Source organism: Mustela erminea, chromosome 1, assembly GCF_009829155.1.
Source record: "Mustela erminea isolate mMusErm1 chromosome 1, mMusErm1.Pri, whole genome shotgun sequence".
Lineage (NCBI taxonomy): Eukaryota > Metazoa > Chordata > Mammalia > Carnivora > Mustelidae > Mustela > Mustela erminea.
In genome coordinates this window covers 38,736,556-38,754,506 of record NC_045614.1, presented here as the reverse complement: position 1 = coordinate 38,754,506, position 17,951 = coordinate 38,736,556, and the positions used below count along the sequence as shown (strand labels likewise).

General features: G+C 42.4%; 1 protein-coding gene across 18 annotated transcripts in view; it reads left to right on the top strand.

The window, feature by feature from the left end:
- Positions 1–17,951, top strand: part of FOXP1 (forkhead box P1) — a 579,941-nt gene that overhangs the window by 424,332 nt on the left and 137,658 nt on the right. For all 18 annotated transcript variants that reach the window (XM_032359520.1, XM_032359607.1, XM_032359621.1 and 15 more), the window contains one exon: positions 1,452–1,553. In XM_032359520.1, coding sequence (XP_032215411.1) covers positions 1,452–1,553 — 102 coding nt within the window. The remainder of the gene's footprint in view (positions 1–1,451; positions 1,554–17,951) is intronic.

Sequence of the window (17,951 nt, the reverse complement as noted above, 5' to 3'; positions counted from 1 at the left end):
TCCTTTCAGAAGCCCTGCCCTTGCGGATCTGACATTTTTTAGTGTCTGTCATGAACAGTCCTTCTTGATTACTCTCTCTTCCATTCCCCCTGAGTTCAGTGCACAGGGCCCTCCAGGACATCCTACCTTTCCCTCATTCCGTGGCGTCACTATGACATTTTCTGGAACTACATACCTGAGTGTTTTAAGCAAATGAAGTCTTTGTTTCTCTCTGAGGAATGCACTTCATCATATGTCCATTATGCACACTTTCAGAGACTTCTAGCATCAGATCCTTTGGCTGTGGTGACCACATCTACTGGTGCATCTTCTTTTAGGCACCAATATTTAGTTACTATGTAGAAATTATTATTGATGCAATCCCCAAGAAATCCCATTCTGTCTCTAAACTCTAAGCATGTCATTAAATGAACAGTCTTGACATCTCTTCCACATGAACATTCTTGGTTCTCAGCCAAATTAACTCAAATAGCGTAACTTCTCATGTGATTTCTAGCACACTGTCTGCAAACTTCAGTCTTCTGTTGCTGATCCGGCTGCCCTCTTTAGAAAGGTGTGGCATTATTTCTGTTAAATTATTTGACAGTAAATGTTCTCATGAGGGTTTCTTGATGACACTTTTCTTTTTCTTTTTTTAATTGAACGTTTAAAAAAGATTGGTCAGTCTGTTTTCTGAACTTGGGAGGACTCTGCTGTTTACCTTTTGCTTTATGCCCAGTTCGTATTACTGCTCTAGTTTCTGCCTTTAAATAAAAACCACCTATGTTACGAGCTTCAAAGCATCATTCTATATTAGGCATGATCAATTTTGTTCACAGGTACATAATGTACCTTTTGAATTGACCTAGAGGTCTCATTGGCTACTTTTTTTTTTTTTTCTTAGATAGTCTCTTCAGGTCACCTTGAGTGTATCTTACCTTATTTGATTTTCCTTCTCACATACCTTTATCCATAGTGTGTTTCACCATTGAGCTTCTTCTCTTTATCTGGGCTCAGAAGAGGTCAAAGTCTTACTTCCTTTTGACTCAAGCTCTCAAGTTCTCCCAACAAATTAGAGGATGAAGCTGCCTCCAAAAAATGCCCCATTGTCATCTCCTAAATCTGCGCCTTCTGTCCAGGTCTTTCCTCACTGCTCTGCTTTCCTTCCTCAGGGTGCCAGTCATTCATGGTCCCAGTTATGTCACACTGATGGTAGGAATAGAGCATCGGCCTGGGTGGATTGCTGTATCTAAGGAACTGGCTGTACCACTGACTCCATCTAAGAAAATGTAAACCAAATGTGGAAAGTTCCCCAGCTTAGACTGCTGGGAAGTTTTGTGGGCTGTTTCATTGGCCTGAAAATGCGAAAGTCAGGATCCCATCCTCAAGTGTACTTCCTGGAATCCTTTATGTGAAGGAAGCCCCGAACACAGCGACTCACACCAACATGTTTCTTCCATTTTTCCTTCCAGGCACTTCAAGTGGCCAGACAGCTTCTCCTTCAGCAGCAACAACAGCAGCAAGTTAGTGGATTAAAATCTCCCAAGAGGAATGACAAACAACCAGCCCTTCAGGTGATAATTCTTTTTGAAAAAAATTGACGTTATACACTTTGGGAGAGCTGATACGCCATTCAGAAGTAGATTGTGTTGGGAGTTGCAAATCACGTATGACGCTCTTCTGCAGAAGGTGCATTTTTTTAGTTTACCAGCAGAGGATGACATTTTGGAAAATAATATCTATTCAACCAAGAGTGTGGTGGTTGAGGAGATCTTCTAATGAGTTGCTGTAATAGGAGGATGAGTTTTGCAGGTGTGGGTTGCTTATCAGGGACCATGTAGACCAAGAAGAAAAAGTTTCTGGTACTCAGGATAGGTCAGTTCCTTCTCTTGTGGTGGGGCTGGAAACACAATACCCACACCCATAACTTTAGTGCAGTGGTTTTCAACTGGGGGAGATTTTAGTCACGCCACCCCCCCCAACAAGGGACAGAGAGCAATGTCTAGAGATAATTTTTGGTTGTCCCACGGGGGACATTGGACACCTAATAGGTAGAGGTCAAGGATGCTACTTAATTGATCATACACTGTACGGGGAAATTCCCCACAGCACAGAATCGTTTATCCCAAAGTGTCAGTTGTGTCAAGAACGGCTAAGAGGACTGAGGAAGATATGGTACTTTTAATTTACCTAGTCATCAATGTAATATGTATTTTGTTCTTTAGCGGATATTTTCAGAATACCTCTCGATCACTAATGACAAATTGGCGGGTGATTTTCATGTAAAGATATCAAAAGAGACAGTTTTAGCAACTTCTGATTTCAGCCCTATTGAGGGCAGGGGCGAACGGTGTAGAAAAAGGGAGTTCATAAAAATCTAATTTGGATTTTTGACTCAGAGTAGAAAAGTGGCATAGAAATTTCAAAGAAACTTGATGGAGGCTGTTCGTGCCCACACCGGAGGCAGGGCACTTGCAGGTATGATGTGATTCAACTGCTTATGGAGCTCAGAGTGGGCAGCCTGAAAGCAGGAAGTAAAGAGGTGTTTCTCACACTAGACATTTGGGGACAGAACTTGTAGATGGTAGCTGTTGGGTATAACTTGGCACCAGTGACTGTGACCATGAGGTCAACCCAAATTCCAGCTTGTATTGACTTTTCTCAGATCAGAGTGAACCAACACCAGTTCCCAAATTATCCTGCAAAGATCTAACTGACATTTGGGGAGCAAGTCCTAGTTCTTCTACATCTGCTCAGGAAGCCGTCGCCGTCTAGGTCAAGTTTGGCATTAAAGTAACCCTCTATGGGAACAGTTGGGTGACAGTGCATATTGTTGACTAACACTTTCAAAACCAGTTAGTTACTTGGTAAACCATCATCACCAATCCCTAGGCCTTTTCACGTGTGTGAATGCTGGGGACATTTTTAATGAGGTACAGGGCCATTGAGGTCCCATGTCAGGTGCTATAAGAAGTGCTTTGTTGTGCATATGTCTTAAGAACAGCTCTGGAGGATGAAATATGACTGGGTTGACCTTTCAGCTGTGAGCTTATTTGTCAGGATTCAAATAAGTTGAAAGGATCAAACTGAACAGTTTCCGTAGTCAGACTGGGAATTGTGTTTCAGAGGTCAGCTGTGGAGGCCACATTGCAGATTCCAGAACATAGCCAATTGTTGGTACATATTAAAGTGTTGGGGCATCTCCTGCAGACAGAGACACAATTAAAATTCTAATTTATTAATGTATACAGGGAACTAGCCCAGCCTGTCACTCAGTGATTCAAATGACTGTCCATTCTTTTTGCCTCCCTCTTGGAGCTCTAACAGCCTTAAAAATACCGTGAGTCCTCTTGAATTTATCAGACTTCAAGTGCATTGGAAAAATGACAATATATTATTGGGGGGAGGTGGTACTCTCACACGTAGTAGAGCTTTGGTTAGGGATAATTTTAAAAAGTACACACATACACAATCTGTCTGATGCACTGCTCGGCAGTATTGAATATCATATGTAATTTTTTTATACTAGACTTATATCCCCTCATACTTGCTTTTTAAAGACATATGGCATTTTTAGGTAACTTCTTTTCCAAGATGAACGAAGTTGCTTTAGGGCTAAATATACGAAGTAAAGTTTCAGGGGATTTCCTTCTGAGGGCTCATTTTCTTGCCCGTTATAAGGTTTTTAGCCACCAGAAGAGTATGATACAGAGAGCTTCATTTTTCTTGGCAAAGACAGTGTCAAAACCAACCTAACACATTCTGCTGAGCTCTTCAGTCTGTATAGAAAGTGCGGGGCGAGGGGGCCATCTTGAATTCTGGTTTTGCTAAATAAGATGTTTTGAGTGCCTTCCTAGCCCTCCGTGGGAGAGTTGACAAGCATGGAATTTAGACCAGGTTCAAGAGTTGATTGGGGGGAAAAGAATAAAGAGTTGGTTGACTGGTTGTGTGCGCGTGTGGCTATGTGTATGCCTGCGCGTGTGCGTGCACCCGTCATGTGCGTCATAGACCGCGTCTTGCCAGCTGCCTGGTCGGGTCATACGGATTCAGCAGGCTGTCTTAGGTTGGCCGGCCGTCCACGAACAGGGGGTTGCGTGGTGTACTCCCTCCTTATAAAAATACGTACAGAGACTCAGTGATTCGCAGAAGGAATAACCTTCACATCGAAAGAGATCTTGCCATTCCGTGTCCTCGCTGGGGACATCTCAGCCAGTGCGGCTCTGAAACGAAAGGGAACTCCTATAACAAACCTAGCAGTGTTCATCTCTGTTCTTCCTACCCTTCATAACCACACGGAGAGACCTGTTTTAGCAAATTTCAGATCTTCCGCATAGAGGAAGGCTTGACAGGGAAGAAGAATTTGATCGGCTGATTGCTTGAGGGCAAAAAAAAAAAAAGGAAGAAAGAAAGAAAGAAACCCAAATCCTCAAATATACTGTGACTTATATTTTAGGCATATCTCACACTTCCCTGCTTTATGTTTGGCAGCGTTCTCCAGTTTCACAGGCTGATGATAACAAACAAAAGAGAATGGAAAGTTAGAGGAGGCTCTCAGTGGTTACTCGATAGAGATCACAAAATGTAGTCGAACATCAGCAATTTGGACTAATTTCAGGAAGACGAGGGTAAATAAGAGAGAGAAACGCTCTCTCCAGATACACATGCAGAAGTCAACCTGAGCTGGCCACATTCTTGGGCGATGTGTGGTTTACAAAATACAGGCATGAATTGGGTATAGATATTGCTTTTGAAGTTCTTAAAAAAAACGTTCTACTTAGTAACCTAAATCGCCCCTCCTTTAGTCTCTCGAGTTGCCTTGCAAATTTTTTATGAATGATCCAAATGAAAACTGAAAATTGGCCCCATTGTAAATTCATAATCAGGAGGATCTGAATTTATTCAATGTGATGCAGTGAGCATTTCTGGGTCAGCCTCAACGCGCAGGGTATCCCGCTGATGCTTAGCTACATGAAACTGCCAGGGGTATAGACCCTGCCTTCAGGAGGCTTATGAGTTGTAAAAGAATTAACAAGGTTTTGCTGCAGAAAAAGAAAATTATATGTGGGTAAAAATAGTAGGCTTGCTTTTATAAATATTTATATGCTTCTGAAGATTGCTTAAACAAGTGAAATAAATGCTTAACGGTGCAGGTGTGCTCATAACCTCGAAAATGTGTAACTTTACTGGCTGAAGATTAATTTGTGAGTAGATGAGCAATTTTATTGATCGAATTTTGGAACTTTGACCACCGTTTCTGGGTAGTAATTCATTTTGGTTCTTTAAGCATTTTAGTTGTTGGCACGAGTACATAAACTGGAAGGAAATCAAATGACACATTTTCTCCTAAGAAAGTAAAAGTACATGTGTACTCTGGCAGCATGAAAGTCAGGAAAGAAAGTAAACCTTGTGTGTTGCTTACAGCGGAAAGCTGACCACAGTTTCAGGCTGTCTATAAAGAATTTGAACTTGAAACCGGTCATCGGAGATTTTGCCCTCCTGCCCCTCCTCTCCCTTCCAAGGTTACATCATGTGGGAGCCCCTCACCCAGGAGGCCATTTCACTGGAAGGAGGATAGTGAAATCCACTGAAAGTGCAGCTGTGTCGTCCAGTTGGAAGCTTGGGATTATAATCAGGGCTTCTACTTGAAGCGGAGGAGGTTAAAGTATAAGATCCAGCAGGTGGTGGGGGTTTTTTTTAATTTTTTTTTTTTTAGCATTTTTATTTGCCGTTATATAAAACATGCTTTAGGCAGCATTTTTGCTTTGCATTAATGCCACATATAATCTTAGTACCTCATATCATTTCCACCTTATTCACTAAGGAATAAATGGTAAGAGGAAGCCTTTAAAGGAAACTACGATTTTATGTTGTAGATAGTGAAATGGAATGGTTTTGAAATACTGACCCTTAAAAAATATCCCTATACATGCAATTAGTAAAGCAGATAATTCAGGAGAAGGAGGCAGATTTTTTTTTTTCTTTCCTTAAATGTCTGGAGCTAGCCTTGTCTAGAATTGGCATCCCTGACCTTAAATTGATATGAGGTATTGAAATTTGGGTACCTTTTAAGATGTCATTGTTACCACATGTCTTTAGAGAGTCCCCAGACCCTACAAAATATATCTCAGTAAGAAACAATAAAATAGAAATGATGCTTTAAAAATGGCTATTAAGTCTTACAGATTACACACACCATTAAAAGTATGATAGAAACAGTGACCCCGCCCCCTCAGGGGGAAAAAAAAACAAAAAACGCATCTGCACACAGAAGTTTGTATCAGGGTTTCCTGAACCTCAAGAAATCCATCCCGTGACCCGGGTCAGATACTCTTGCTTTCAGAATTTTTTTTTTTTTTTCTAAAATAGTATGTTTTGTCCTTGCCTCCAGATTTCTGATCTGAGTTGTAATGTAATGAATTAGCTCCTTTTTGCTCTTTCAGCTTCAGCAGTATATAGGATGAGCCTGTGTCCCAGCCCTTCCAGGATATCCCTGGTCTATGGCTGGTGCCAGAGTGGATTTATTTGCATTTCTCATGTAAAGCATCCCAGTTTAGACCTTTAATTATATGATCACCCTACCTATATGCATCTAAGCATCAAAATTCAAGTGTGATGCTAATATTCTATTTATTTATTCTTTAAGATTTTATTTATTTGAGAGAGGGAGATAGAGAGAGCATGGGCAGAGAGAGGAGCAGAGGCAGAGGGAGAAGCAGGCTCCCCGCCGAGCAGGGAGCCTGATGCGGGGCTCGATCCCAGGACCCTGAGATCATGACCTGAGCTGAGGGCAGTTGCTTAACCAACTGAGCTACCCAGATGCCCCATGATGCTAATATTTTAAATGTGAGCATGTCTTTGTCACCATGTGCATCTATCACTATAGGTGAAGATAATGAATGTTTAGGTAGCGCTGAATGTGGACCATCCCCATAGCTGCCCTGGGGTCTAGGAACTGTCCTTAAACTGTGCTATGGGTGAGGAAAAGGAACTCACAAATGTTACCTGACTTACTACAGCGCATCCAGGCAGGTACGGCACTAGGATGGGAAGCCAGGTGTTCTAGGACCACAGACGACCGGTATACCATCAGCAAGTTCACTGTAGCTTCCCTTTCCATGTACATTTCTCAGTATCTACGGAGCGCCCGGTTTGCCACCATAAGCAAATGCTTCTATTTTCCATAGCATAAGCAAGAATAAAACCAAACCACCAAATTCCACTGTAAATATCAGGATTTCAATTAAAAGGACTAAGATCTGTGTCATTATCCCAATTGTCGCCTCGTCTGTGTATGTGTCTCCGTGGCGAGCAACAGCAAAGAAAAGTTATTTGTCATTCTCAAGTCTGAAGTGCTCTTAGGAGCTTCCATGTGTTGGAACATGGAATGGTATGTTATAATCATTGTTGGGGCTAGGAGGTGGGGAGGGACAGGGGGAAAAAACATACTTGACTGGTCAAAAATGTGTAAATTGCTGACAAAATGACACATGTAATTAAGAGTGCTCCTACCATTTTACCTTGTGGTTTACACCTCCAGTGTTGAAAAAGAGAGCGACTCCCACCTCGCTAATTACCATTATCACTGAAATGCTAGGGTTGGAGTCATTAGTTCCATGTGCATTTAATTAGAGGAAGGCTGAAATTGGATTTAACTTATTACTTTTTCATGGATCACTTTCTTGTCATCACTTCAAATTGGATTGCAGCCCCAGGTAACTAATTATGAGAGCCACAGGATCAAGAGTGAAAAAAAAAAAAGGTAATTAGGAATAACACTGTCGGACCCTTGCTGGTCGTCCACTTGTGCTTTGGAAAAAAGGAAGGGGGGAAAAAACCCGAGCCGTATTTTGTAGTATTGCAGATTAGGGAGTGAGAGGTATGCGTGGTTGCTAGGCATCATGGGAACCCGTCACCACCCATAGTGGCTTCTGTGATATACAGCTGAGCTGGAGTTGTCGCATCCACATGGTTCCACAATCAGCTCCTTAATACCTAGATTAAACTTGCAAAAGCAACAGATTGGTTGTAGGTATGAGGCATCCCAACAACCGTGTAGTCTGGGGGGCCTCCCATACATGATTACAACAAAGCTGTCAAGACGTCTCTGAGCCAAACTACAGAATATTTTAAGTACAGGGAGTTAGAATTTAATGAACGTGTTAATGTTCCAGAAACATCATTCATATCTGACAGGAAGACGTCTCAGTCAGCACAACAGTAAGGTTTAAGGTTTATACATCGGGAATTTTTGTCAAAGTTTCCAGCAGACCGTAATATTTGGACCATTTACCGCGCTTCTAGTTTGTTCCCTACCCCACCCCAGTGGTGTGGCTAGGCAGGCTTGCTGAGGTTCTGTTTCTCCTTCCGCCCCTATCAAAAATACTTTAAAACAAATTATATTGTTTCCATGTGCAGAGCAGAATTCAGAACTGCAAGCAATCAATTTTATTGACATCGTCTGAAAAAATGTTGGTGACAGTTGGAGGATGTGAAAGGGTTGGATTTTTAAAGTCACTGGTACTAACTGGCCAAAAAAAAAAAAAAAAAAAAAAAAGTTTTTGTGTGTGTGTGTGTGTATTTGTTTTGATTTTTGGGTTTTTTTTGAAATGTATTATCATATTCTCATAACTCAAAAGAAGTCCTGTGAGTTAGACTCTCCGATGAAGGGATTCTTCTTTGATAGACAGTGATGGCATAATGAGAAGACTTGTTTTCAAGCCTCTTGGTTTCCTTGAAGGGAGAAAAATCTTCCCAGAGAAGTGAATCACCAAGGAAAGATGGCTAGAGTTTCTTAAGTTGTTTAAAATCGGTTTTAATGTTCTGTTAATGTAAGCAAATAATTATGATTCAGTCTTGGGTGACTTTCAAACCTGGGTAAGTGGGACTTGCTCGTTATTTTCTCAGGAATATAGAGAAGTGGAGACCACGATGTGCCCACCTGACAGAACCACTTTATTTATTCCCCAAGTGATAAAATACTCTTCCTGGAATTAGGAGTCCTTTTCTTTTTGAACCTTCAGAGCAAAATCTCAAGAACCAAAATAGTAATCATCAAATCTAATGCAGAAAATTAAAGCTTTTTTTTTTTTTTTGAACATCTTAAGTTGATTTAGAATTTTTGTACACAATATTCGTCTGTGGTTGAAAGGGGGCACACCAAGGTCAAGTGATGTAGTGTTTTCCATTTTTCCATATGAGTCTCACAGTGTGTGATAAAAGCAAACTCCTTTATTTTGTAAGTCTGCTGGAATTTCTGATGAAGTGCAGAGGTCACGTGCCCTGTCACTTTGAGTAGCCAGCATTTTTTAACTACTGTTTTTTCTTCCCTTCTCTGTGTGTCTTTTCTTCCCTGCCCCCATCCCCGTCATAAACCGTGGTACTTTTCTGACACATGCACAGTGAAGTCTTCCAATCTGAAACTCATTAGCACACAGCATTGGACCCTGTCCAGCGGTTAGAAAATTTCCTGAAGCCCAGAATAACAGCATTTGGTGTAAGCACCACGGACCAGCAGTGACAATGGGGGTAGTCGCGTTCCTCTGGCGCCTGGCCCGGTCGGGAGAGCCAACTGACCGTGCAGTGCAGCGAGACAGAGGTCGTGCATATGGGATGGGCTCGAAAAGTTTGGTCCTTGGAGAAATAGGCTTCTGAAATCACAAGGCAGTATCTTTTCCCCCATGCCGATCATTTCAGTAGGTTTGGGGGTATTTATCAACGTAAGCTGCGGGAACATGAAAGCAAACCCTTAGAGAAAGACGATGAACACCAACTTCTACAAAATAATATTTTCACTTCTGTAGCTATTGGGTCATACAGAACCTACGGATTGAATGAATTTGTTCAGACTTTATTCATTGCCCCTCACTCTCTCCAGGTAACATGACCAAGGTGAAATCCTCATCCTCCCATTAGAAAAATTACCCACTTCGCCGTGGGGCAGGATACTTTGAGCCAAGCTGTCAAGCAGGAAACGGAGTCCCACAAATGCCGTAGTAATTGTGTTAAATAGCAAGCACGGAAGCTGGACTTTCCAGCGGCCGACCACTACGAAGAGAACATCTGGGGCTCGATTCCGTTACTATTCCCATTTTGCAGGTGAGGAATGGAGGGCCCAGAGAAGTTAACTTGCCCAGGGCCAAAGAGCTGGTGAGTGGCCAAGCTAGGCTCGCAGCCCAAATAGTCCGGCATGCAAATCTGTGCTCTTACCCGTCCCATTCTGCCGACTCTCCCCGAGCTACTGCCCGGGCCTCGCGGGCAGGGGCAGCAAAAGGAACAGAGTCAGAGTTGCTGATGCCTACGGCTCGTCACCAACCACTAGACCACACTGTCTCCTAATTTGGACATATGTTTATGGGCATATTTGAAAAATAGTGCTTGTAATTGAAATATGCACTTTCTAAAGGGAAATGACGCTTGGGAAAGAGTAGAAAGGCGGGTATTACTCAAAGTCTGCAGACAACTCTGCAAGTGATTGTCTAAAGGCAGCCGTTGAAATTGAGAAGCAGTTTGGAAAATGTACAGTTTGGGAAATTTGTGTACCAATGTAATTACGGTAGTTGTGAGTTGATGTCATGCCTGGTAACTGTTTTTGTATTGCTTGGGCCTTTGTTACCGAGCTGTGATATCATGAGCAAACTATTATAAACATAGCATGGATATAGCATGCTTGTGTAACAAAAGATCGGGAACTTTTATTAAGTTTGTTTTCCTTGTCATATTGTAAAAATTTATTATGTGTACTGTGTATATTAGAAACAGATTCGGGTAATTCTGTCTAAATGAAGTCATCCCGGCTATTTCCAGACTGTCTGTTTTTGGTTGCGAATAATTTTCATACATCAGATGGTTGTCATATTTAGTCGCTCTCAAAATTTTAAAGAGAACATATCCCATTTTGAACTTGGGGTGGACTTTAGCCGCCCTGCTGTTGCGATTGTTTGAGTTTGAAATTACTGCCTGGTGAATTATGGAGACTGAGTACAAGTCATTTCTAAAGGGTCTAGGCCTGCTCCCTCCTATTCATAACTTTTCCCTCCTTCATCAAAAGAACAGATTTTTAACTACTTAAGTAGTAGAATTTAAAGCTGCCAGCGCACAATTGGGCAAAGACTGCCAGCGCTTGTCCTTTTATGTTACATCCCATTGAGGAAATTTGGTAAACATTCAAGCAGACAGAGCCCAGCATTTATCGTTGTCGAATGGTAGAATGTGGATTTTAAATGGGTCGTTCAAAAACTTCGGATGACTCAATCCTTCCCAGTTACTCTCCCCAGCTCCTTTTGCTTACCAGGCTTTTACAACCTGAATATTCTGCCTGCTGCTTCAACTTTTTTTTTTTTTTTTTCCCCAAACCACCGTTTTTCCTTCTTAACCTCCCCCGTATCTGGCTTTTTTCCTCGTCATTTTCTTGAAGTTTACTGTCACTAAATTCAGTGGCCAGGTCTCTGTCCTTCCCTCAACCTGTCTGACTTGCTCACAGCCAAGTCATACTTTGGCTAACTCAGCTTTCTGGAAATGGCTTTCTTGCAAAGTCCTTTAAGTCCAGGCCCACCCCACCCCACCCCACCATACCCCAACCCCCAGTCTCCAGACTGCTCCCCTTCTGTTTCCCAGTTCTTTTCCAGAAGCCAAGTTCATTCTTTTCCCAATGTTCCCTTCCTTTGCTGTCCCCCAGCGGTGTGGATCTGTCGGCTTTGCCCGTCCTGTTACCTCTGCACCAATGAGGCCAGGCCTGTTTATACCCCTTCCTAACTGCCTGTCTGTGGCTCTCTGCTCAGCATGACAACAGCCGCAATTATCTCTAATTCAACTGATCACTTTTGTCACCAGGCTCTGTTAGTCAGAGTCATGAGTCATCATTGACTTCTTAGTTCCCTTCATCCCTACCACATTATCCATCATCGGATCTGCCATTTTTCCTTCCACTGGGTACCTTCTGTCCATTCCTTTCTTCCTGTTTCCCCTGCTGCTACCCTCCTGTTCCAGAGTTCAGACCTTCCGTTGGCACGTGCCTATACCTTAGCAAAGAACCCTCGCCTAGCCTCCTCTAGCCCCTCGGAGGACCTCCTGCGTATCCCCTATCCCCTCTCCCGCTTTCAGCTTTCCATAAATGCTATTCAAAATCCCTTTCCAAAATCTCTCAGTGACCCTCTCGTATCTAACCATACCAAGTGTAAATTCTGTGGTTTTCTGTCTTGTTCCTTAGTATTCTAGCTTTGGATTAAATCAGACGTCCTGAGAATGTTGTCATCCTGGGGAGGGGGAAAAGGGAAGTTCAGAGCCATGATTGCCTCTGTCAGGAGGGGAATATAAGCACAGTCCACGTGATAACATTTCAGAGTCCCCAAAATCCAGGTTTGTAAATATTGCTTATTCTATCGCTTACCATTTAGACAGAAGGCCCAGGTGATTAAATTGTGTTTTGAGTTTAATTCCAAGAGAATGAGATCTCTGTGTTCTTCAAAAGGAAACTAAGGGTCATGTGATATGCTATGCTCTCCCGGATCTAAATTCTCCGCTCTGTTGTCCCATGCTTCTTTCTCATTGCCATCTACTCCTGCAGCCTTGCGGGTTCCTTCTCATCTTCTCTGGACATGGGATCCAAAGCCAAGACATTCCTTTGTCTGCATGAGGAACAGCCTCCTATTCAGACCTCTTGAAGCTCCTTTCAATAAGACGTTGGTGAAATTATGTCTGGGTTGTTCTTTATTTGGTGGCATAAAGGAATTGTTATGTATGTTATACATAACAGAATTAAGAGCCCGAGCCACATGGACAAAGAGGTTTCGTTTGATCTAGGTGCCAAGGTGCCTGAAGTGCTATTTGAAGGGTTCTAGAATTAGGATGGCCTCTGCAATCAGTTGTCATGATCGATTAGCCTTGTCTGCCATGGACACTGCAGTTGGGGTGGTGATACCTGTACTTTCTACTTGCCAAGCTTGACGTACACTTAACTGACATAGTCTCTGTTGATCACATACCAGAGTAGAGAGGTACTTGGGTGTGTTTGTTTTTGTTTTTTTGGTGTTTTGTTTGTTTGTTTGTTTTGTTTTTGTTTTGTCTTGTTTTTTCCTGGGAAGCTTGATAGATCCATTGGTAACTATTGAAATTTAAACATGTACTTGTGGTCTTCCCTATATACTTACCTAAGACTAAGCAAATTGTATTTTTATCCAGAAACTATACCTAGTCACCATCAGAAATGAGGTGTGATATGCCTTTAAAGGCACAGGATCTTGTGCCCTGCCTCACTGTGCAGATCAGCAAGGTGGCTGAGAGTTTCAGAGATTTGTGTTTCAGAACACTGTGCAAGGGGCCACGTCGTGATTAATAGCATGATCTCTGATATGAGGCTGATGTGAGGCTTCAGTCCCAGCAATACCCTTAATCTGCTGTGTGACCTTGGAGAAGTAGCTTAACCTCTCTGTTTCCGTTTTCTCATCTAGAGAGTGGAGCTGATTACCTCACCTACCTGAAGGTGATCACGAGGATGGAGTGATTAATGCATGAGAAGTGCTTGCACAGTGCCTGGCACATAGTAAATTCTCAGAAAAGTGAGCTCTTCTCATAAGTATGTAAACTCTTTTTTTTTTTTAAGATTTTTTATTTATTTATTTGACAGAGAAGGATTTACAAGTAGGCCACGAGGAAGGCAGAGAGAGAGGAGGAAGCAGGCTCCCTGCCGAGCAGAGAGCCCGATGCGGGGCTCAATCCCAGGACCCTGGGATCATGACCTGAGCTGAAGGCAGAGGCTTAACCCACTGAGCCACCAGGTGCCCCAGTATGTAAACTCTTTTTAAAGGGAAAATGAATACATATTAAATTCGGCATTATGTTTTAATTGACTTGATACCGGTCCCTTTTTAAGCCAGTGTTGTAGCAGAGTAACACGGACTATCCTCTTGCTTGTGGTAAACTTGCAGTTAACCAGACTTGATGGGAAGATGTCAGGCTCCTAATCTCTAAAATAGGGATAATCAGAGTGTCTGTCCTGTGAAGTTGCCAAGAAGATTAGCTGAGTTACTACAAGGAAGTAGTCTAGGATGGTACCCGGCACACAACAGGTGCTTAATAAATGTTAGCTGCTGCCACAATCCCTGCTGCTTCTGTTATCAGCATTATCCGCCTGGAGCATGGTTTTCCTCAGTGTGTCCATTTTAGCATAAATGAGGGTCATGTTCTTCTGAAAACTCCTATTCTGGTCTTTCTTTTGTCCTTGTCTTTCTGGAATTTTCTATGAATTAATGCGAGGTCATCTTCCCAGCTGAGGAATTAATTCCTCATCTGAAATGTGGACACTCTGTGCCATTCCACACCCTGCCCGGCACGGGGTCGGCAATCTGTAGGTGGCTCTTTCCTTCAAGAATTAGTGAATGCGTGTGTGGTAAATGAACGAGAGAGTGAAACATCTAAGCCAAGAAGGAAGAAAAATTGATGCCGCTTTAGGGGATGAGGCTGCAGGCCCATTCCAGACTCACAAATCTCGAGGAACTTTCCAAGACCAGAAACACAGCATTGAAAGAATCCAGCGTCCTTCCTGCCCAAATCTTCGACTGGTTTGATGACACGAATCCTGCCAAGTATGGAGTGAAACTCACAAGACGCCTGCGGTGCTGTTTGACTGCCCTGATGCTCTGTGCTTGCCTTTGTACATTCGCTAATCTGTTTAACGCATAATATTAATGGCACAGAACTTTAACTCCTAAGTATAGACAATTAAAGGAGACCAAAGGCAAAGTACAGAAATGTATTTGGTGTCAAGATCAAGTTCAGTGAAGCGTAGCGAAGATGGAATAGATTATTACAAGAACTTGGAGGAGGGATAGAAAATCTCCCGAAATCTCTCATTTTGAAAGGAATTGGTTTACTTGATTATTTGCAACACTCTCACACTCAGGAAAATCTAAGACAAATGAAAGCAAAACACGATTTAATTGAGCTATTATTTTGCAGACTTTGGCTTGGTTTCAGACAGTCTAATCAAATTGTGCTTTGCTTAAACAACTAATGTTAAATGCAGCCTACCAACAGATGTTTAAAAAGAGTCTAATTGGAAAATCTACATCCTGGATTTAGTCTGTCTCTTTGGAAAAAATAGCTGCAAATTTATATTTTCGAGGACGACACCCAGTGACAAGCATTTCCAGAAAAGATAAAGTTTTCCTCAAGGATGCCTTGTGCTTGGGTGGAATTATCTTGAATAGTCAAAGGTGGCACTCTGGAAATTAAATTTCTTGGAAATTCTCCAGCTCTGTGCCACATAGAGCTGTACAGAGAAATCTCCTTTATCACATTACGTCACCGGAGTCCTATTACAATCCCTGGATCGTGTCAGGGGCCCGTGTGCTATAATTTATAATGAGCCCTTGCAAGTCATGCAAGGCACATACTGATTGATGACATTTAAAGGTACTGTCAAGGTGGCTAGGTAATGAAGTTGACCTTCCTCTGTTGTCTCAGTTTCAAGTTTGTACATATAAAGAAACTATTTCACCTGCCATATTTGCTTGGAACTTTTCATTAAACCTACAAAGGGAATTTGGCTTAATAGTTAACTCTTTTCTTCCTTTAGACCAGGGGTCAGCAAACTTCTTCTGTGAGGCCCAAATAGTGAATATTTTGGGTTCTGTGGGCCATACTGCTTCTTCAGCAGTATTTACTTTGCAAAAGCAGCCATAGGGAATACATAAGTAATGGGCATGCTATATTCCTATAAAAACGTATGTGTGGACACTGAAATTTGAATTTCTTGCAATTTTCACATGCCATGAAACATTCTTTTTTTTTTTCCTTTCTTTCTTTCCCCTGCCCCCAACTCTTTAGAAATATAGAAACAATTCTTAGCTCAAGGGCTATGCAGACACAGGTGGTGGACCAGACCAGGTGGGCTCTAATTTAGGGACCTCTACTTTAGATGACCAGAGAGGATCTTGCCGCTTGTTCATTGGACAAAGTTGCCTGAATAACAGAGCCAGCAAAGGATTGCAGTAGGACGATCGTTGGTCAAGCTTTGCACCCTGACGTGGGACGGGTCTGCATCTACTTGGAGGAAGAGGCATCTTTTCTTAACTTCCACAGAGGGGCTACCCACCGCCCAACTGTTCTTCTCTTCTGTCTTCTTAGGCTGACATCTGTCCCCACAGTGCCATCAGCGAGTATGAGGGTGAAACTAGTGATTTTTTTGAGATTCAGGGAAGTGGACTTAGCTGGCAAGGCCTTTGTTAGTCCAGACCACATGCTGGTGGGGAAGTAAGGAAAGCACGCCTTCCAGACACCTAACTGCCGTCCGTCAGGGTATGTTCCTGATGTATGTTCTTTATTACACTGAAGCTCTTCCCCGCCATCTGCCAGCACATCTTACGGATCTATGGATACTTTATCAATCGTTACGTGGATGTGAGATGACTACAGTGTGAGTGACTCCCCTTGAATCTACCATGTAATGTAAGGGTGCCCCTTCCCCACCCCGCCCTCCTGCCGTGCTCAGTCATGTGGTAGTGCAGATTTTCTCCATTGTTTGCATTCTGAATCCAAGCATGTCTGATTTTGACAAAGTGACTTACCTCTATTAAGTCTCGGTTTCTTATCTACAAAAGATTAGTCAGTGGTTCTCAACCCTGGGGGCACATCAGAATTAATATAATTTTTATCATCATCAGGATCTAGGGCTCAAAGCTTTTTCATATCCTAGGTAGATTCCTGAACTCGACCGAATAAGAGTCTGGGGATAGGGCCCAAGCTTGGGTATGTTCAAAAGGCTTCAGAAGTGCTTTTTGTGCACTCCCGTGGTTGAAGGCTCCTTGTCGCGGTGACAGCTAATCTCCTTGTGGACTCGAAATCTCAGTGTCTCCTTCATTCGGTCTTTCCCTCATTTGTTCCCCAGACTCCTCCTAGGGTAGCAGAAACGAACTCTCTGACTCCACCTCCCCAGTGTAAACCATTTGCGGTCAACCAGAAGATGTGAGCGAATCCTTGGGCAAGAGTCTTGGCTTTTTTGCCCTTGGGGAATTTGCCCAGGATATAGCAGTGGAATGACTGGAGGCTGAACAGTTTATGTAACAATTAGGTGGGCCACCCTCCTGACCTTGGAGTCCACTTGAGAGATCCAGGGAATGAAAATGCAGGATAATCTAGTTGGTGTCATTGATAGGTCTTTCTGGGGATTTAAAATGTACGACTCATCTCTTTCTCTATAGAGCTGTATATTTCTGCTTTGGAATGGACCCATAACCTACATACACCTACTACATAGGTGCCCATTTTTATGACATTTCCAGGCCAGCTCAGATTGGGAAATACTCTCTCACAAGATCCCTGACTTGATTTCCTCCCAAAGTCATTTGGATACCTTTCAGGTACGTGTTGAAATTGGCCTACATGTCAGCGTCACACCTGGTTTCTAGGAGTTGAGGGCATACCTCATTCAGGAACTTGAATGTTATGTAAAATGTAGAGTCTGTGTTTATCCAGGACCTTTGTTCTTTCACTGTTTTATAAACAAATAACCTGCTTGGCTTCTTTTGCAAAATACAGAAAGAAAAAACTAACAACATGGAACCAAAAAGACAAGCTGGGTTCCTTGTACCTCTTTACCCATATATATTGCCATCTTCATGTTTGACTTCACTTTTTAGAAATAGAAGTCTCTTCAGTCTGCCACTGGTTGGAAATTTGGGGACTGTTCAGTGATGAAGGCAAAATGGTCTGACAGCAGCCTGGTCAGTGAGGTCCATGAGGCATTTAGGGAAATTTTTTTTGTTTTAGGGTAACAGTAGCTGAGCCCTGAATCCCCACCATCTAACAGCAAGTAGCCAATCTGACTTTTTTTTTTTTAAACACAATTTACCAATTGGAGTTCCACAAAAGAGAGATTATATTTCTTGACTTATGAGCAGCAGGTCAGACATTTCAAAGAAAATTTAGAGAGCAGTAATTTTGAAAATGTACACAGATGAATTTGAAAATAAATATTT